This window comes from Oncorhynchus tshawytscha, linkage group LG04 (assembly GCF_018296145.1).
Source record: "Oncorhynchus tshawytscha isolate Ot180627B linkage group LG04, Otsh_v2.0, whole genome shotgun sequence".
NCBI lineage: Eukaryota > Metazoa > Chordata > Actinopteri > Salmoniformes > Salmonidae > Oncorhynchus > Oncorhynchus tshawytscha.
The window spans coordinates 62,817,115-62,839,295 of NC_056432.1; the positions used below are offsets into that span (position 1 = coordinate 62,817,115).

Below are 22,181 nucleotides of genomic sequence, written 5' to 3' on the forward strand. Positions count from 1 at the left end.
GTGCCAACCCTGTAATAACTATGAACCACTTATCAGTAGTATTCCTCACTTCTTACCTCACCTTTTGTGTGTGCGTCTGTTTTCTCAGCATAAGAGCAGCTCTTACACTACAGAGGCAAGAGAGTATCATGTCTGTTAGTCATGCGTAGAGGCTTATTTGATATAATGAATGGAGGGAGGGATGTAGAAGATGCGATGGGAGGGTAATTACTTTAATGGCTGCAAAGGCTCCTGTTCAAAACACCTTTGCGCACAATGGTTGATTATGGATGGTCATTTCAGCTTTCTGATGAAAACGCAGAGCTCTTAGTCTCTGGGCTTGACTGATAATAGCATGACCAGAAATGTGTCAGAACAATGAAGTACCGAAATACATTGTCACATTCTCCCCCAAAGGTCTAAGCCTTCAGTTCTGAGCTTCTATTCATGGAAATAGTGGTATTTGTTAAACGCACCACAAAAAGCAAGATGAAGACAGAGGGTCAGAGGTTATACAGTATGATGTATAGAAAGATAGCAACTCAGTTCACAAGAGATATGACCAAGAGTAAAAACAGAAATATCAAGAAAACAAAGAACGGAGCTATGAGTATTTTCTACTTTAGGTAACACACTCATTTCTCCTCTCACTCATTTCTGTGCTGAATTAAATTAGTTGACATGACACACTAAGAGCATCTTAACTAATCTTAAGTGTCTGTAAATTGAAAGAAGTGAATTTCAATTCCTAAAAAGAAGCAATTAAATAAAAGAAACATGCTACATAGATCAAATCAGGCACAAAGAAATTCCACTGAAACTTCTATTGTACCCTTGTCATGCATTATGTGCGGTGCTCAGTAGTGTTGTTACTCAAAGGAAAAATGTGACCTTCCTATTCGCAGCTAAGCACTTAGCAAAGCCACTCCGTCAGTGTGTGGTAAGCAAATTCATTCATGAATTGCATGTAGAGCACCTCTACTTCTTGGGAATACTGTAAGCTAAGTTCTCATTGTAAAGCAGCCACTTCCCCCAACATCCACAGTCCCATACAGTATTATTTGTCTATGAAACGGTACAATGTCAGGTGTAATGAAAGTTGGGTAAAGTTATGTTAAAACCACCAAATCCTGATGGTATTTAAAAAATGTATTTAAAAAAGGCAAGTCAGTTATGAACAAATTCTTATTTACAATGACGGACTACACCGGCCAAACCTGGACGACGCTGGGCCAATTGCGCGACGCCCTATTGGACTCCCAATCACAGCCGGTCAGAATGTCTGTAGTGACACCTCTAGCACTGAGATGCAGTGCCTTAGACCCCTGTGCCACATTTTCTTGTGCTCTTCTATATTTCACTTGATGAGATGGCATATTAACAACACAGAGCATACAAGTTTCCATGGGAAGGAATGCCACAAGTTTGCTACAGCACAAGGCCCATAATCAAAACTGCACTCAGACCACAACATAGAAAGAAATGATTACGACCTTCAAATTAAAGTACACAATGGAATCAATTTTGGTCAAATTACCACACTACATTCTCAGCACTACTAGCTAGTTCTGTTGAATATAGTGTATGTTTTATCGTTTGAATTCATACTCCACTCTTGAAACTGGCACTGTACTCGGGTCTTGCTGTTCTGTAGTTTTAGTAAACACTGCTCTGGAACATTACTTTACAAACCTTTTTTATGAATAGATTATAAACAAATAGTCAAAATTAGCCATACATCATGCTTTGGATAAGTACAAAATATTTTTAAGACTAACAGCTTCATATCATTTATCTAAAATACTTTCTTTGGTAAATGATGAGCCAAAATGTCACTAAAAGGTAGGCTATTTTTAAAGCACAATGACCAGTATTAAAATATATAAAATTAGACATAAACCAAACAAAGGTAAAGATATGCAGCGTGGCAGTATATAAATTAATAGTGCGTACTATGGGGTGCCACTGCGTTATAAGCCCAAAAATCAAAAACATTCTGAGCCAATTCAAAACTTCTGATTTCTTTCAAAAGATGGGAAGTAAATACTTTGATAAGCACAAACTCAGTTGTCATACATTCAATACATCTATATTCTGATCCTTCATGTAGTCGGAAATGAATCCAAGTAGACTTCAAACGGTTTCGGCCCGGAATGACATGGGCAAGAACAATTCAACATGGCAATGACTCAACAATACGACGGCATAATCAACAACTCATTAAGTTAACCTTCAATAATACTGAAATATATCTGTCTTTTCATATCCAAGTACTTTACAACATTCTGTGCTGTACTTGTGTTTTAGTGAGCCTTCAGCAGGACAAAGCTAACACAGGTGTGCTCTCCCTATTAGATGCATCGTGTTTGCCCTGAAATATACATCTAAACAGGGCATTTGCTTGATAGATACGTCAATATAACTGAATGAACGGTGAAGCTCCCGTCTTTATTCCACATTTCTGTATTTGGTGAAGAGGTTGTAGAGTACCCTCAGAGTAGACTTCAGGTCACAGTTCACAATATCTGCCAAAAGATCAGAAAAACCAAAGGCAGACTTTAGTCTGGGAAACATTTACTGGAAAATAATCTAAAATGACCCAGATACAGAGCTACGATTTACATGCTATATGATACCTTCTTCAAACATTGCCTGTAATTGGAACCAGCTCCTGTTGCTAGCTACTGTATACTTAAGACACAACACCTATAAGATCTACATTAGCCCATTACATCCAGTGAGGCAAAACTGGCCTCTTTCAGCTACGCTGTGAGGAAAGATGCATTATAAAAACAGATGCTTCCATGAAGCTGTTTTGATTGCAGTGCGCTCTAAGTAGGCCTATTGCTATAATTTGGCATGCAACCACCTTTAAATCAAAGCTAAAGGGGAACACTTAAATGTTACAGCCCAATGCAGTCATCATGTGCCACTCACTGGTGCTTGACCGTACCATTAAAACTATTACAGGCCTCAGTTCAATTAACACAACGGTCACATAGTAATACCCAGGGGGAAAAGTAATCCCACATCAAATAGGGCAGCAGGTAGCCTAGCGGTTAAAAGCGTTGGGCCAGTAACTGAAAGGTTGCTGGTTCGATTCCCCAAGCCGACAGACTAGGTGAAAATTCTGTTGATTTGTGCTTGAGCAAAGTAGTGCCTATAATTCGCTTTGGATAAGAGTGTCTGCTGAATGACTAAAATGGAAATATGTGCACTCTCTCTTGGTTGTTATGATTAGAAAGCATGCTCTGATTATATATAGAGTGTTGAGTGAATACTGCCCCAAGGGAAAAATATTGGCAATTTAATTTTTTTATCCCTTAATACAAAATGTTGAAATTCTGTTGTCACATATCTTTCTTTCAGAAACAATGTACAGTGGGGCAAAAAAGTATTTAGTCAGCCACCAATTGTTCAAGTTTTCCCACTTAAAAGGATGAGAGAGGCCTGTAATTTTCATCATAGGTACACTTCAACTATGACAGACAAAATGGAAAAAAAATCCAGAAAATCACATTGTAGGATTTTTAATGAATTTATTTGCAAATTATGGTGGAAAATAAGTATTTGGTCACCTACAAACAAGCAAGATTTCTGGCTCTAAAAGACCTGTAACTTCTTCTTTAAGAGGCTGTTTGAACTTGTTATCAGTATAAAAGACACCTGTCCACAACCTCAAACAGTCACACTCCAAACTCCACTATGGCCAAGACCAAAGAGCTGTCAAAGGACACCAGAAACAAAATTGTAGACCTGCACCAGGCTGGGAAGACTGAATCTGCAATAGGTAAGTAGCTTGGTTTGAAGAAATCAACTGTGGGTGCAATTATTAGGAAATGGAAGACATACAAGACCACTGATAATCTCTCGATCTGGGGCTCCACGCAAGATCTCACCCCGTGGGGTCAAAATGATCACAAGAACGGTGAGGAAAAATCCCAAAACCACACGGGGGGACCTAGTGAATGACCTGCAGAGAGCTGGGACCAAAGTAACAAAGCCTACCATCAGTAACACACTACGCCGCCAGGGACTCAAATCCTGCAGTGCCAGACGTGTCCCCCTGCTTAAACCAGTACATGTCCAGGCCCGTCTGAAGTTTGCTAGAGAGCATTTGGATGGTCCAGAAGAAGATTGGGAGAATGTCATATGGTCAGATGAAACCAAAATAGAACTTTTTGGTAAAAACTCAACTCGTCGTGTTTGGAGGACAAAGAATGCTGAGTTGCATCCAAAGAACACCATACCTACTGTGAAGCATGGGGGTGGAAACATCATGCTTTGGGGCTGTTTTTCTGCAAAGGGACCAGGATGACTGATCCGTGTAAAGGAAAGAATGAATGGGGCCATGTATCGTGAGATTTTGAGTGAAAACCTCCTTCCATCAGCAAGGGCATTGAAGATGAAACATGGCTGGGTCTTTAAGCATGACAATGATCCCAAACACACCGCCCGGGCAACAAAGGAGTGGCTTCGTAAGAAGCATTTTAAGGTCCTGGAGTGGCCAAGCCAGTCTCCAGATCTCAACCCCATAGAAAATCTTTGGAGGGAGTTGAAAGTCCGTGTTGCCCAGCAACAGCCCCAAAACATCACTGCTCTAGAGGAGATCTGCATGGAGGAATGGGCCAAATTACCAGCAACAGTGTGTGAAAACCTTGTGAAGACTTACAGAAAACGTTTGACCTGTCATTGCCAACAAAGGGTATATAACAAAGTATTAAGATAAACTTTTGTTATTCACCAAATACTTATTTTCCACCATAATTTGCAAATAAATTCATTAAAAATCCTACAATGTGATTTTCTGGACTTTTTTTTCTCTAATTTCGTCCGTCATAGTTGAAGTGTACCTATGATGAAAATTACAGGCCTCTCTCATCTTTTTAAGTGGGAGAACTTGCACAATTGGTGGCTGACTAAATACTTTTTTGCCCCACTGTATGTGTACAGAATGAAGTCACCCACCCTCTGCCCGTGGCTTGGGTTTCTCCAGGCTGCCATCTTGCATCAGCTCAAAGGAGAAAGCCACATTGTGCACCTATATGGGAAAAGAGATCCAGCATGAGCCATGCCAGTCCAGTAAGCAGCTCACTGTAAACTATTTGTAAGAGATGAAAATTAGTCCGATTCACAATGTAGCCTACCTTTTGGTCAAAATGCTCTGGCGTTAGGAAGAAGTTGAAGAGAGGAACAAAGTAGCCCTCAAGCAGTCCCATCAGTAACACCAGGTACACACCATCAGCAAACTGCATGACAGGTAGAACAACATACCAATAACGACCATGTTCATAAGCAGGTATATTAAAAGGGAAACAAAGTAATCTCACCTGTGTGTCCAATTCAGACACCTCCAGGTTCAACTTGTTCAAGTGCTTGTTCACAAAGGTGATCAGAGTCTGCAAGAAGGGCAGGTATTCAGTCAATTTTAATGTTACACAAACAATGAATACCTTCGATTTTTCGAATTAGGATGGAGACTTGCCTTTTTCACCACATTCAGCTTGTCTGGTGCATGGTCAAACAAAGTGTCAAACGCATCTCGCTCTGAAATTGAATAGAGGTTAAATGATTACAATAACAGAATGTTCATTTTAGTAACACAGAAGTAATACAATAGTAATAATGTAATGGCTAATTAACTCAAATTAATACATGGTAATATGACACATTTTGAAAATGCTTACCATGTCTTCCTGATAGAGCCCTGCAAGAGAAGAGAACAAAGTATTTCAGCACTGGTATCGTACTGTGTAATCACAGCGCTGGAGAACGACATTAGATGAAACAGACAAGTTCAAATGAGAAGAAAAAATTAACTAGGACTTTGTTTAAACTGGAAAATATTAACTGAATGCAGATGGTCTAATCAAGAAAGCCAGGCGGAAAGACAAACAAAGAGATTTGCGTTGTGGTTCTATCCCAGGAGCGGTCCGATCAAACGCTGTGTGGTGGGCCTGCCTGGTGGACATGTGCCCGGGAGGCAGTGGCTTGTCTTCACGGTCCAATCTTCCCCGGCAGAGACATGCTTGAGCAGCTGCTGCCCCTTGCAGGACAACAGCCCAGGGCCCCCTCCCTCTTATCTCCAGAGCTGATTTGCACCCGTTGGACCACTATTAATCAGATGCAGCTCCATAAAGCAGTGGTGTGGCTGGCAGGAGCAGAACCCCCAAACCCTCCTCCCCTCACTAAATCTGCCCATCAGCATGGGGCTCCAACTGTCCATATCAACCCCCCAAGGTGTTGGCGTGTCCGCATTGTCTTTCCGCTTTAACGCGAGACCGGGAGAGGCCGTTCCATTCCCCTCATCAGTCCCTCAATTGTTCCAACTGCTTCAATGCCCAGCGGACTCATTTGCTGACTAATTTGTAAACAGATATTTACAGACATGTGACTCGCCCTATAATCACCTTGTTTTGAATGACCTTTCCAAGGCAAAGTACATGATTGTGTTCAGTTCTCATCCCTCATACTTATACCTTCATTAACTTCGAACATGGAAAGCAAATGATACAATTAACATAATCTTCACTGACAAGTTTCTAAAGCCATCTTTCCTTAAACATTGGCCTTCATTTTCTTGGCTGCCACTGTAAACAATTTTCCAACATTTTCTCTTTATACCCTGAGGGTCTGATAAAGGCCTTGTGGAAGACAGACATCTGCACATAGTTAGTTAAAAAGGATGACAGTGAAGACATACTCCGTGTTCCCTGTGATCTCTTCCTGAACCTGGCGAGACTGCAGGATCCCCTCCCGTTTCTGTAGGGAAAAACAGACAATTATGACATTTGACAAATATTTCACTTTTTTTCATGGTTTCCCTTTTCATAGTACAAAATGTATCAGGAAAGGACTATACCTGTACAACCACAACTTGAATGGACACATGATCAGGTAGGCGGATGGGGGCGCGGCAGTGCTGAGACAGCGCCACCAATAAATGGAGAATGGCTACGATGCTTTTAGCATGGACAGCTAGGGGAGAACATAGGAAAGGAAAGAGGGAAGGAACGAGAGGAATGTTATAGTACATCCACTGGGCATTCTCATTAAACAGATGATGCACACGCTGGTGCACTGGAGCAGGGTTCAGATAAGGAATTCTCTTTTTTCACAATTAGCAAGATAGGCGACTCTCAGCTTTCACAATGCCAAGTTGAAGGTTAAACAAAGGTCAAAAACAAAACGATGAACTCCATGTAAGGGAAACAAACTAAACTTGTGTCTTTGGGGTAGATGTAATGTGCCTTTGTTAGAAAACTGTTACAACCAATTCCATTCTTGTTGTCTGTTGTGTCAAAGCGATTCATGTGACTGATACACCGAGCTGCAAACTACAGCTTCTTGAAAGATGGAATTCCAAACATGCTCATTTACCACAAAAATATTACATTTACTATTTAGAGAACCTGTATGGGAGGATGTGAGTGAAAAACAAAGGGATTAGCGGTCCTTTGATCACAGTCAGAAACAATCCTATTGATTTCCTCAAGTGCTTTTAGATCATCTACAAAGGATAAACCGAAAATTAAACTGAAATTTAAGAGAATTAGAAGGTTGCAATACACTAAAGAACAATAAACCAATGTAGAAAAAAAACATGGCTTCAGCATATTGTTAAAAAATAAACATGGCAAAAAATCGAATTGAAAAAGGAATTTTTTTAGTTGACCTGCTGTGTACCTTGACCTCCCACCACTTGAGACAGGGATTACTTCTATGGTCATAATGTCAGAGGGTCAGCAGGGTGCAGATTAGTCCAATGTGAACTTTCTCTGTGCCTCTCTGTCACCCAACAAAATGACCAAACAAGCAGGGTAAAAAAAATAATGACCTTATTACATTACCTTTACATTGTCTTATACACACACCATTGGCATAATTATAATTTTGATCAACACATTACAAATGGTTTATTAACAAATTAATAGAATACCGGGGATTCGAGTGAAACAGCGCTCTGTGAAACATGTCACCTACAGTCAATGGTCCATTTGATGTTTCTGATTGAGACCTTCAGAGTGTCGTTGATCTTCTCCAGAACTGTCTGCAACTTCTGCTTCTGGGCTATCTCAGACTGGGTCACCTCAGCCACATTCAGCCGCTCACCCTCCAGCTTCTCTGTAATACAAAGATAAATAAATATGTTTTATTGTCACATACAACGAGAACACAGGGAGGACCATCAAATCCAATTTGGAATCAGACAAATACCAGAAGAGAATGTGCTGCATTGCAAGCATAGAAGGGATGTTTTGGAGGGAATGAAATAATTTACCAAAGAGTTTCTGCAGAACCTGCCCATCGTAGAGGTCCTCAGCCAGGTCTTTGACAATGATTCTCTCCCCCACCAGCACATCATTGATCCAGTCTATGAGTACCTGCATACAAAACCTTATATAGAAATTAACAGGCACATACAAACTGTACGTTCATAAGGCCCATAATATCGCTTTCCAATGCTTTGATTGTGAAATACGGCAGTCATTTTCTATCTCACACCTTCATCAGTTCTTGCAGTTTGGGGTCATTCCTGGAGTTAGGGTCAACCATGGTGCGGACCTCATTCTCCTCTAGAACCACACACACACACACACACACACGTTTAGAATATAGACAATGTGAAAGAGCATGAGAGTTTGCTGACGACACAACGATGAAGATGGCCTACAGGGAGGAGGTCAGAGAACTGGCAGTGTGGTGCCAGGACAACAACCTCTCCCTCAATGTGAGCAAGACAAAGGAGCTGATCGTGGGCTACAGGAAAAGGTGAGCCAAACAGGCCCCCATTAACATCAACAGGGCTGTAGTGGAGCAGCTCGAGAGTTTCAAGCTCCTTGTTGTCCACATCAGCTACGAACTATCATGGTCCAAAAACACCAAGACAGTCGTGAAGAAGACACAACAAAACCTTTTCCCCCTCAGGAGACTGAAAATATGTAGCATGGGTCCCCAGATCCTCAAACGGTTCTACAGCTGCACCATCGAGAGCATCCTGACCGGTTGCATCACCACCTGGTATGGCAACTGCTCAGCATCTGATCGTAAGGCGCTACAGAAGACAGTGCATACGACCCAGTACATTACTGGGGTCAAGCTTCCTGCCATCCAGGACCTGTATAATAGGCGGTGTCAGAGGAAAGCCCATTAAATTGTCAGAGACTCCAGTCACCCAAGTCATAAACTATTTTCTCTGCTACCACACGGCAAGCGGTACCGGAGCGCCAAGTCTAGGACCAAACACCTCCTTAACAGCTTCTACCCTCAAGCCATAAAACTGCTGTAAAAAATGACCTCAACTAACCTGTACCCCTGCACACTGACTCGGTACCGGTACTCCCTGTATATAGCCTCGTCATTGTGTTACTTTTTACTTGAGTTTATTTGGTAAATATTTTCTTAACTCTTCTTGAACTGCAATGGTGGTTAAGGGCTTGTAAGTAAGCATTCCATGGTAAGGTCTACACTTGTTGTATTCGGCGCATGTGACAAATAAAATTGGATTTGATTTGAAAGAGCGAGAAAGAGAGAGCATGTGTGTGTGTGTCTGTGCGCGTGGGCATGCGATACACTGCAGGAGTGAAGGTGGAGGCCTTACCCAGCATGGTGTCCTCTGGGTCCAGCTCAAAGGGGATGGGGCTGAGTGGCAGGTTGATGGCATTCATGCCCTCCTCCTGGAGCTCAGACACTGCAAAAGCAGAGAAGCAGAGACCTTTAGTGGCGTGACTCAATGTGTGACAGGCTAATTATTATACAACTGTGCTGAGACCTCCATTGAGTTAATAGGCACAAAAAATGTGTCCAGCAGAGAAAATCGGAGGGCAAGTCAAGTAGCATCAGCAACACACAACATTGGCCCTCATCATCTCAGCAGTAAAGCTCACATGTACACAAATAACAGAGAGAGTGAGTCTTTCCTCCACTCACCTAAGGTTGTCCTCTACACTCATTCCACCCAATTTAGGGCTCTTTTCTTCAGGTTAAGCTGTGCTCTTCATGCCAGGTTGTCAGTATTATGGCACATTGGTCTTACCAGGAAGAGTTGGCTCACAACGCATGTCTCTAATTATAACCGGCTATCTTTGGTCACGTTCGGGTTAGCCAGGAGAAAGAGAGCTCAGTCTAGCTTTGATCAATAAGATGAAGCGCCTCATTGTAGCCAGTGATAATACTACATGGGGAGATTCCCAGAATGAGCCAATCACACTATTACCGTAAATTGGAGGAGATGTAAGAGAGTGTATGTCTATTAACTAAGCATTCATGGTCAGTTGCTCTGATAGCTCAGACCATGCTGATAGCCATTACCTCTTTGAAAAAAGCTTTCTCTCTGAGACACATCGCCCCACACAGGACAAGGCCATCCTCTCCATCCAGTTGCTAGGCGTTCATAGATCTAGGCTCGGTCTCACGCTGCTGTCCTGAGCATCCGCCTCCTTCCCTGATCATTTCACTTACCTCGCCTGGCGTTGTGCAAATTGGCACATGTGGGGAATTCACACAGGTGATGTGACAACCTGACCACTCTGTCTGGCCATGGTGCCAGCGCTGCTAGTTCCTGTCCGGACCAGTTGATATGTCAGTAAGATCTATAGCACTGATGCAGAGCTGCATAACATAACGTGATAAAGGCCTGCAGAACAAACTACGCTATGTTTTTTTTTCAGTTTCCTCCAAAACAGAGAAAGCGCCCCCTGGAGATGTCAACATCCTGTTAGTAATCAACACCAAGATCTCCCTCTGCTGTTCAGGCCTAACCCACAGAGACACCTTCCTCCTTCCTCACACTAAAAGAGCTGCATCCATTTGGTTCTTCAACAAATTGTATAACCAACGCAAAAGCGTCATCTGGATAATGTAAACCTCTCTGTCTGTCTCTGTCTCTCTGATCTGAAAGGACTGCTCCTCAGTTCACAGGCAGAGACACAACATGGTTTACAATAACGCTCTTATGATTGAAATACTGTATGTTGCTGTCATGGCAGCGGAGAGGCCCTCCATGGAACAGACCCCTACAGGACCAGGTTGGACGGTATTTGTTCAGGATTTTGGTGAATGGGGCTCAGCTGCACACTCACTTTCACATGCCCCTCAGGAGTATATGTAGGGCATGTCTGTATCAAAAGATACGCTTCAAATGTAATTAATAAAAAAGGGGTCAAAGTGTCTTCCAAGAAACATTATAAACAATTTACAAAATAGCCTCCAATACCCTACTCAACAAATTGGATGCAGTCTATCACAGTGCAATCCGTTTTATCACCAAAGCCCCATATACTACCCACCATTGCGACCTGTACGCTCTCGTTGGCTGGCCCTCGCTTCATACTCGTCGCCAAACCCACTGGCTCCATGTCATCTACAAGACCCTGCTAGGTAAAGTCCCCCCTTATCTCAGCTCGCTGGTCACCATAGCATCTCCCACCTGTAGCACACGCTCCAGCAGGTATATCTCTCTAGTCACCCCCAAAACCAATTCTTTCTTTGGCCGCCTCTCCTTCCAGTTCTCTGCTGCCAATGACTGGAACGAACTACAAAAATCTCTGAAACTGGAAACACTTATCTCCCTCACTAGCTTTAAGCACCAACTGTCAGAGCAGCTCACAGATTACTGCACCTGTACATAGCCCACCTATAATTTAGCCCAAACAACTACCTCTTTCCCAACTGTATTTAATTTTTATTTATTTATTTATTTTGCTCCTTTGCACCCCATTATTTTTATTTCTACTTTGCACATTCTTCCATTGCAAAACTACCATTCCAGTGTTTTACTTGCTATATTGTATTTACTTTGCCACCATGGCCTTTTTTGCCTTTACCTCCCTTCTCACCTCATTTGCTCACATTGTATAGAGACTTGTTTATACTGTATTATTGACTGTATGTTTGTTTTACTCCATGTGTAACTCTGTGTCGTTGTATCTGTCGAACTGCTTTGCTTTATCTTGGCCAGGTCGCAATTGTAAATGAGAACTTGTTCTCAACTTGCCTACCTGGTTAAATAAAGGTAAAATAAATAAATAAATAAATAAAAAATAATAGTGCTTCAGACTTTTAATCATACTTGATGCTTGCTCATTTACCAAAAAGATTCAACGAAAACTCAAGTGCTTGTCTAATTCATACTTAATTGAAGGTATGATTTAAATAAATGTGAAACTATGAAATATGAAAGCCTTGGCAGCCTCTGGTCTGAACTCAGGCAGTGGTTGTGCTGGAGAGAACATGCAACTTTTTCCTCATTCCTTGGTGAACACATCTGTGATGGAATATCAGCAGCCGCTTATCCTTACATGGCAGTAGCTCAGCCATGTGTACTGTAAACACAGACACACACAGCCTTCTTCTGCTATGGCTTGGACAAACACAATGTAATACAACTCAAATAGATCCTGTCCCCCTCACCAAAAACAAAATGATCCAAATTATTATCACAGTTATTTGATGATAGATTCAGACATCAAACATGAAGAGGGCCTTTCAATCACCATCCCCGTTGTCGTATAACACAATGACGTCATGGAAATAGACACACCTCAGCAATTACTCGTGGGCTTATACTATTGCCGCGTTCAAAACAACTGTGAACTCAGAAATCTCCGACTTCATTCTTCAGTGTGTTCAAGACAACTGGGAACTTGGGGGGGGGGGACGAGCTCCGACTGGGAATGTTTTTTTTTTCTTCCACCTCAGAATTTACAGTCGGGAACTCGGGCATCTTTCCAGAGCCCCGAATTTCCGACATGAAGATCACATACGCCATGATTTGACCTAGTTTTTTCCGAGTTCCCAGTTGTCATGAAAGCACCATATAGCAACGTTTCTTAACTTGTTTTCACGCAAAAACGGTCTTTAATCTATTCAACAAAATGATTAATTCTGAAGAAAAAAAACGGTGGAATGTGTCTATTTATAGCATATAGCCTAATGTATCTTACTGTTCAACAGGAATCGTATTTTATTTATATATTTTTTAGCTTTCGTGATGTCAACCTTTTTATGTAGATGCCTTAATAATAAATGTAAAAAAATATAGCCTAATGAACGAACCTTCTTTTGCCTTTTTTCTTCTGGCCAAAGTTCCCCCAAGTTTTCCGAGGAAAGAGTCATCTTTTTTTCTTGAAGGTGGTGATTTTGGAGTCGGAGATTTGGGAGAAGAAGGTGATTTCTGTGGCGAAGAAGCCATTTCCAGTTTTTACTGGATATTCAAGCTATTGAGACTGTTGTAGCCTATCATAGAAACACAACTTTCTGCTTGTCAAAGTTTACGGAATAGACAACGACGGAAACGGAATTCCAAGTATTTGCGCAGCCATCCGACTTCTCCCTGTTATTTGATTCCCGTACACATCCCGTTCCCACCCACATTTTATGGATATGGAAAAAATAAGATAGCCTATGTCCAGCTATGAGGAATAACGTTATAGTGAAGCATGAGCTGATAATATAAAATAATCAGAGGGTTTTCGATTATATTCATAGGAAAATTAAGTCCAGCGAAATTATCAAACGTATTTTTCCACTATCCAGATTTATTTACTTTCAGCAATATAATTCTCCATCAGTTTTATTTTACTTTTGCTAAACATGAGTTTCCATGGGGCTAGAACAAGGCCAATATAGGAAATATCACCAATGATATACAGCACACTCGTTCTGCAGTCTTAACATGGAGTGTAACAAACTTGTTCAAGGAACCTCTATCCTTAATGGGGGAGAATGGCCAAGGCAGCGGACTCAATCAGTGTTCAGCCAGATCAATACATGATTGCTTATTTACCTCGTTCTGCTAATGATCTGGTGAACTTGGTCTAGCTAGCACAGGTGACCAGGCAAGTGGGAGCTGTTAGCAAAGCAAGGACATTCAAGCCTCTACTTGACAACACAGGCCTACACATTTCTGCCACATTATTTACCTCCAACATCTTGGGATGTAATCAAATATGCAGATGATAATAAATACATTTTTGTGTGTTGTTTTTACATTAATAGTAACATACTCTTGCTGTCTAGTTTTATGAAAAACTTTGGGTGAACAAAAGGCCTATTGTGCAGCCAGTGCAGCCCTTTTGCCCTCTCTTTTGATACAATTATGTGAACAAAGCCATGTAAACAAAATGCACAATGGCCCTGGCCTTGCCCTGGGCTGTCATTAGAGGAGACATTTCCCATGCAGTACTGTTGGACTATCTGTGGCATGGCCCTGGTGCAGACAGTGAGGAGCCCCTCTGGTCAGGACGTCTGGGGCCACTTCACCCAAGAGCTCTAACATTGAGTTTGACCCATCTGACTAAGCTTTCAAATGCATTTCTCACTAGACTGACGTTCTCTTATTTGACAAGAGATGGACAGATATGCTCATAGAAGCTTGTTTTAAGGCAGGCTTTAAGAATGACATAATCAAATTGACTCATATTAGCACTCAACTGATATGACTAAGAGCATGCTTACCAACTTATAGGTTTTTCTTCTGCCAGCAGGAGTCATACAGCAAAAGGAATAGAAGTCCTAGATACAGTATTTCACCTGAAACATGGTTTATAATTAACACATGTAGATATTACTCTTCTGAGATACATTTACTGTAACAATGTGTTTTTTTTTTGCATCTGTCTTGTTTCATTTAAGGGAATGATTTGGAAAGTGCTAAGAAAATGAAATTGTGAATTTTATTTATTTATCTTCTCCACAGCGTTCTATTTTCATTGCCACTCACAGCTTCTGTAATTTCATTGCAATTTCAGCCTCAGATTGCTGTTCTTTTTTAATGCTAATCATTGTTATTATATAACCTGTGTGAACGACAGTTTTTTTCCATTTAAGATAAGGGCATTTACATGAAAATATGAAATGCTCTCAGGGTCAATCCACAGTCACATTGCAGTCCACAGGGATGAGCAGAGCGGACAGGCAGATACAACAACGAACAATGACCTCTGCAGTGGATTCCATTTTACACCAGCATTCTACCAATGCCCCTTGCTGTGCCATACTCAGTTCTGTGAAAGACAGTGAGGGGTAAGAGCAGGGCCACTTCACATATTCTTTGCATGACTGAAACCTCATATTGGTCTTTGCTCTGCTGTTAGAGATACGTTTCTGAAATCACATTCAACATGTCCCTGCAGCTTCTGTTGTGTTGATCACATGCGGAGGTGGGAATGTAACTCTTTAGACTAGATACAATTAATGAGAGAGATCTGTGATAGGGCTTGTGTGATTATTTGTCAGTGCATGTGTTCTCCCATGGCCGTGTCAGCTCTGTTAGATTTTCCCCTGTGCTGGAGGATCCTGCTGTGGTGTGAGGCATGAGGAGCACGTTAAAGAGGAGTGGGAGCGCTGAGCGCTGAGCCCACAGCCCTCCTCCTTACACCTCCACATCCCCTCGACCTCAGCATCCGGCCTCCTCTGTGCCTTCTAAACTCCCCGCTGTGGTCATCTCCACAGACACAAAGAATAACAAAGAACACAACTCTAAAACGCTCCCTTTCCTCTCAGTGGAGTCCCTCCTCTCTATCCACCATCCAGGGCCATGCACCCTGTCACCCTACACCACAGACTACTGTCTCATCTGAACCCTTAGGTCATGAGTGTGGCTCGCAGGTGGACTCCCAGAACACTCTGATCATAACATACTGAATTAACAACATGCATTTTGACTGATGCACTGCTGTTGTTTCAGAACGGTGACCAGGTTAAGGACGGTCAAGTTCACAGGCAGAGGGCTCCTCAGATGCAGCGGTGACACACACAAACACATGTGCACACATCAAAACAGACTTGAGTTATCACTGTGATACTTGACTTGCCCTCCATAACTGGTCTCAATTAACCCCAGCTCTTACCAATTCCATCTCCAGGCATTAAATGCTGTGTCCGTGACAGACAAGTAATCCAATGCCAAAGAGATCATCTGTGCAGTTTGGTTGGGCTAAATGCTTTTAAACTGCATCTCTGTTCTCTTCAATTACGTAAGCAAGGAGTGTGTGCTGAGTCTAAATGACTTTGCATGATTTGTTCTCAGCTGGTAATTTAATTTAATATCACTAGCCAGTTAATAGGCAGATAACCCTTAGGTACTGTATTATATAGCATCTGGTACCTCCACTTGCCCAAGCATCTGTCCCATGATAAATAACTGACGTCAAGAGGTATGGTTATACAAATGTATGAAACAAATTAATAGAAGTGGTTATCACAACTGATAGCTAGCTATTTAGCAAGTTCCTAATATAGAAACAGAACTTTTTAATTTCCTTCAACTGATAGATTTCATTAGAATCTGTGTCAGTATTGGTCACATGTTGGATCTGACAGGTTGGCACACGGTCACATTGTTTGTCAGATTGAGATGTGACTGATGGTCGTGGTATTCAGAGCACCTTAACCTTTCCATTGGGAAGATAATGCAGTCTGTCCTGTAAAACTTGGCCTGTTTGTCACCAAGCTGCCTTATCTTACAATAGAGAGGTGAGCCATATGATAGGAGCCAAACACTGGGGATCAAACAGACCCTCCCTTGAGCAATACGATTATTCAGGCAAGATTTCATCCTGTTGTGAATGACATTAAGCATGGAGCAGCCAGTGTGGTCCGATAGGAGATATCAAATCAGCCACCATGCATATTGTGATACCAACATAAACCTGCCTGAAGCTGATGGTTTAACTGGTTCAGTGAGCTGAACAAGTGAGAAAGTTGGAGACAGAAAGAGAAAGAAAGTGTTTCCAATTCAATTGGTATGCTGTAGGCCTTGGTTCTTTTAAACATGTTTATGCTGGCCAATGCCTGAACCCACATATTAGACAATTACATAGAGGCATTTTTGGGTCATTTCCATGATCTCTTGATATGAGCCTCTTTCTAAACAACAGTGCTTTCTAGTGGTTACCTGTTCCAATGACATATTAGAGGACATGAAATAGAATCAGTAGGATAGAATCATTACACTGTTATAAGCTGTGGTAGATGGTAGTTGCCAACCCGTAAATGACTCATACGTGATCAGTTAATAACTTAGATAACGTAATTTGACCCATTTAGTTTATTTTCCCAGAGTTGAGATCACAAAAGTTACTGTGAGAACTAGAGTCCAGAGGGTATTGCTATTACGTAGCAGAGCTGCACACCAACGGGTGATGACAGAGGAGGAAGGAAGGGGCAAGAGGTACAACAGGAAAAGGAAATGGTGGAGACAAGAGAGGAAGACCTTACAGACAGAGAGGCAGACGTGCAGTATAGTGGCAGAGGAGAGACAAAGTAGGGGAGAGTGAGAGACACAGGCAAACATACATACCCGCACATACAGGCACTATATATTAATATCTCATCACCCTCCCTCTCCTGGGACAGTGGCATAGATCAGGGATCAGGCTGAGGGGAAGGTGTGAGTCAGAGTAGAAAGTGGAGCCATATCACACTGTTATTGGAAACAATGATTCCGCCAGTGGGTGGCATCAGAGGCTCAACGTTAGTCTCATCCAGGCCAGATAGGAAAAACAGTTCTCAGTCCCTTATCCAGATGCATATTACTATAAGGCAGTGATTTACAAAGCACGGCTGCTGAATAGAAAATGCCATGTCAAGGCGGTCAACTCTAATTGACTGTCAAGAGAGTGTGCCACTTCAGTTGAGTGTAATTTCCCTTTGCAAGTAATTGTTCTGTAATTTCTGGAGACATTAAATAGCTCAAATGCCACTTTAAAAAATTGTAGCTTGCCCCTGGATCCCGCTTGTATAAACAGTTTTTTTTCATCTTTTACAAATCATTTATTATATTCTGTCCTGTTGATCACTCAATTACTAAATAATGTCAGCTATGCACATTTACCCTTGACTTGATAGCTCCAATGGCTGAGGTAAAACAGTTGGCATTCCTCAATTGACAATCTCAAATCTATGCTAAGGGTTGAATGCTCTGAAGGCAGCAGATTAATGAAATAAAATATCTACTTTTATACAACACCAAAGAGACACATACCTGTGTGTGTCATGATTTATCTCACTGAATACATTGCTTTTACAAACCTCCATTGTTATTTAGTCAAGAAACACTTGGCCTTCTGTAGACCTTTCAATGTTTTTAGGGGTCACATTTCCTCAGCTTCTCCCTGATCTCTGCTGTACTGGAGGAGGGAGTGAGGCATAACCTGCTGACCCCAGTAGCTTTGATTACATCACAGCACACACACCATTGGTCCGTCACACTGTGTGATGCAAAGCTTCTGAACAAAATGTCCAGGCCCATCCAGCCCCGGTCTAGTGTGCCAGATCAACAGTATGCTTAAAGTTGAAGTCTGGTTTAGAACATCTCCCTCTGATGTTTGTGTGAGAGGCTCTGAGGACTCAGGGAAACAGACATTTTTACAAGCAGCATCATCAGGACTTGCAAAATTGTTGGCTGAAGGTTGTTTTTTTGGTTTCCATGGTGATAGTTTGAAGGGACAAGTGGATGATACTAGAAAAAAGAGTGCTTCAATAGTATGTACCTCTGTTGTGATTACATTAAATCAAGCTTTCCCCTTAAAAGCTAGCTAATGGAAGGTATTGGATACTGGTGATAATACAGCCAGGGACATATGCTTTGGCAGCTAGTATAATACATTGATTGTATGTTTCCTTTGAAATAATTGTATTCTTTATAAACAGTACACACAATTTTTTAAAAACACTTCAAATTCTAAAGTATATGCTTTCAAAAAAAGTTATTCTAGTGGTGTGGGGTGGCATGTAGCATAGAGGTTAGAGCGTTGGGCCAGTAAGCGAAAGTCTCTGGTTCGTATACCCGAGCCGACAAGGTGAAAAGTCTGTCGAAGTGCCCTTGAGCAAGGCACTTAACCCTAATTTGCTCCAGGGGTGCTGTACTACTATGACTGACCCTGTATACAACACATTTCACTGCACCTATCCTGTGTACTGTATGTGACAATAAAACATCTTAATGAGAGATGATTTCATGGCTGTTGAATAAGACACAAGACACTGATGAGGCATATGGGGAAAGAGAACTGACTCCCTCCTATGAGAACCATGAACCATATCTGGCAGGACTACAGTGGACTGGCTGGGGAGAGAGTTGTATGTTTTGACATGTCCCCTTTGACCTCATCACCAAAGAATCCTTTCGGGCTCTCACGGATCCAGAAAGAGCTCCAGGAACCCATCCAGGAACATGTCCGCCTGGGACAGAGGAACTTAACCCATCCAATCATACATTTTAATTTAGGAGACTAGACATGGTAAGTAGACTAAATATAGGACATGCTCTGTAAAAGGAGTTCATGTTTAGGATTTACTTTGAGTACTGGGCCTGTATACTATGTGATGCTGAACGGCTCGACTTAAACCTGTTACCCCTACCTGTACTATTCTATGTGCCATATCAACCCATGGGGAGAACAACATTGTGATATTATGAAAGAATGACAGTAAACTGGATCAAGATGACAAATCACTTTATTTACATTTGTTGCTTTAGGTCAGACATAAAGCAACACAGAATCTCCATGAGAAAAGCAGGCTGCATTTGAAGTCCCATAAAACATTGTTCAATGTATTCATTTAAGACAACATGAGCTATGAACCTGTTGGGAGATTCATTCCCTTTGTTTGTGTGGGTCAAGAAAAAGTTATCCTGGGTGACAGCGTCTGGAAGAGAGAAAGAAAGATGGCAGAAGATGGGAGAAAAAGTGGCATGCCTTTACGTGACAGAAAGCTGTCTGTCAATGGTTCAACATGCACTTGGGAAGACCAATGCAGTCCAAACACCACAGTTTCCTTGTCATGCAGACACTGAAAAGAAAGTCTCTTTGAAGGTGTGACTTTGAACATCATGGTATTATGATGTGTTTCAACCTATAACAAGTGTGTGCTGTAGTTATGGTTCTGCTGGGGGTGCAGGACACAGACATTAGTAGTTTAATAACTTCATAGGTTCCAGGGAATCCCACATATTTAGCCTCACATTGATGTGTTTTACCATTTTATTTTCAGGACAACCAGGGCTACAAGTAGAACATAACATTTGACATAAACAGTTGCATTCATGAGTTTTATTGACCAATGTCTATAAAAAAACAAGGTCCAGCCCCGAAAAAAGCTGATTAAAAATGAGTATATAATAATTACAATTGTAAATTAAAAAATGGTTTGCTTAGTGGGAAATTAATATCCAACTAGTCAGTGACAACTGTGTGGAGTATGGAGTTTGTGACAGCAACTATGTGAGTTTATAGACACTATGTCCTGAGATTTCCTATGATCTACTAAGAAGAACCTCTTACCTCCTAACAACTCTTGATTGGCTTATGAGCGTCATAGAGCAGACCAGATTACATTTACGTGTTTGTGAGAATCTCAGCCTTTCAGAGTACGGTCATAATAGTTTGTAGATTAGACATTTTTGTGAGAATAATCGTTTTTGGGATCTAATATCAGCGGATGCAGACGAAATAGAAAAATCCTATGCTAAAAACGGCTGTCGGTAGCTCAAACACAGGGGTTAGAAGCATTTTTTACTTGTGTGTGGAAATGCTGACAGTAATTGGACTAATCTAACAAAGCATCCACTCCAAAACATTGTTCACAAGACCATGTGACCATGCAGGTGATCACCTTCAGAATGGCATGTCTCCTAACCAATCAGGAGGCCCATCATCAGAAAGTTGAAAATAGACTTCCAAGTGAACAAGAATAGAAATGAAAGGAAGGAAATATAGTAGGTTAGAATATAGAGAAAAATCAGAGGAAGGATCAAATCCAGTTCAAATGCATAGAAACGTTGTAATTGTTAGATAACATGAGATTGTGCTATTCAACAACATGCAATTTAGCACTGTACAGTGTACTGCATGAATGATGTAACTTCTGGTTAGGGCTGAAAACACTTCTCATTTTTAAAGTGCACCAACTGTATCTTTGGAATTTGTATTGGTAATAAAGCTGAGATCCTGCTATCATACTTAACATGGTTATTAACAGTGAGATGAGTGGCAAGCACATACACACCACAGCATTCAAACATAGCCTGTGTTATCATGTCTGATTCAGTCCTTCTGAACAATTCAATTCAACAATATTCTTAACATTCTGAAAAACATATTGAAGTGAAATAGACCTGTACAAATAATAAAAATGAAGAAAAACCTCCTCTATTACAAGCATACAACAACTCTTTAGAAGATTGTCTCTTATTCCACCTTATCATACAGTAAATTGAATTTGGCCGTGCATCTATTTCACCAACAGGTGGCAGCAATGAGTAAGCATTAAACAGTCCATGAACTGGAGTAGTAAACCAAAGCCCATGTCCATGAAACCTTTTCCCCTTTTTAAGTACAACGGACAATGCACAAAAATACTGGAGGCACTGGGCCATAAAATAAAGCAATAAAAGTTATCATAATGTGTAGCGAAAGTACACTATGGTCACGGTGTCATACGAGATCTTACAAAAAAAACATAAACATTTGAATTTGTGTCAAACAATATTGAAATTGAAAAAAAGATGAGAAAACCTTGTCGAGCACAGATCCACGTTGGCCCCCGACCCAGACCCCGACCCTGACCTGTGAGTTCAGCAGGGTTTAGTAAACGTGCAGCGTCAGCACTAGTCATTATCCAAGGCCTGGACAGCCATTAGGCAGCCATTAGGCAGCCATTAACTCCCACACCATTCATCAGGCATTAGCCACAGGTCAAGGCAGCTCCCCAAGTTAAAGTGCTTCAAGTCAGTCTTTTCATTTAGATTACTTTTTCCACACAAAAAAATCTGTCATAACCTGAGTTAAGCCATGTAAAAACTGGCTCGACTTTGACAGCCAGTTGTTGAAAGACTCAACTCTAGAGCAATATAGATTGGATGATTTCAGCAGTCATATCAACCACATACCGTAAATGATTTAGACCACCATGAAACCATGTACAGCACATTACCCTTCATCATAAAGAAAAATGTCACGTTCATGAAAACATCGCACGTATCACAAACCAAGCTACCACTTGGGAAATGTTATTTGTTCTTTGGTTGGTGTAGGACTAGATCTAATGCACTGACAGCTACATATTCTGTGAGAAACTATTAACAAGGTGCTTGTACACATGGTCAAACGGTAGCTTGCCACCATATGACATGGCACAAATGCAAGATACGCCAGTTAATGTTCGGTCAGGCTTCAGACCCTATTGCATGAAGGTTA

General features: G+C 41.4%; 2 protein-coding genes across 3 annotated transcripts in view; both read right to left on the reverse strand.

Moving 5' to 3' along the window:
• Positions 1-1,658: 1,658 nt before the first annotated feature.
• Positions 1,659-13,332, reverse strand: LOC112249152 (alpha-parvin). The gene is made up of 13 exons (XM_024418841.2): positions 13,036-13,332; positions 9,581-9,670; positions 8,485-8,555; positions 8,261-8,363; positions 7,963-8,103; positions 6,842-6,957; positions 6,683-6,741; positions 5,667-5,686; positions 5,465-5,526; positions 5,310-5,378; positions 5,127-5,228; positions 4,948-5,020; positions 1,659-2,504 (listed from the first exon to the last, which is right to left on the reverse strand). Exons 1-13 carry the CDS (start codon positions 13,169-13,171, stop codon positions 2,428-2,430), a joined length of 1,119 nt encoding a protein of 372 aa, XP_024274609.1. The 5' UTR covers positions 13,172-13,332; the 3' UTR covers positions 1,659-2,427.
• A 6,090-nt stretch (positions 13,333-19,422) lies between these two features.
• The window catches only part of LOC112249569 (F-actin-monooxygenase MICAL2), a 46,510-nt gene continuing 43,751 nt past the window's right edge, over positions 19,423-22,181 (reverse strand). The window contains exons 29-30 of one of the 2 annotated variants that reach the window (XM_042321006.1): positions 20,599-20,659; positions 19,423-19,632 (exon numbers count right to left, since the gene is read on the reverse strand). In XM_042321006.1, coding sequence (XP_042176940.1) covers positions 20,601-20,659 — 59 coding nt within the window. In that variant the 3' untranslated portion in view covers positions 19,423-19,632; positions 20,599-20,600. Of the gene's footprint in view, positions 20,660-22,181 lie in introns of both variants that reach the window. The other variant, XM_042321005.1, reaches the window with a different exon arrangement.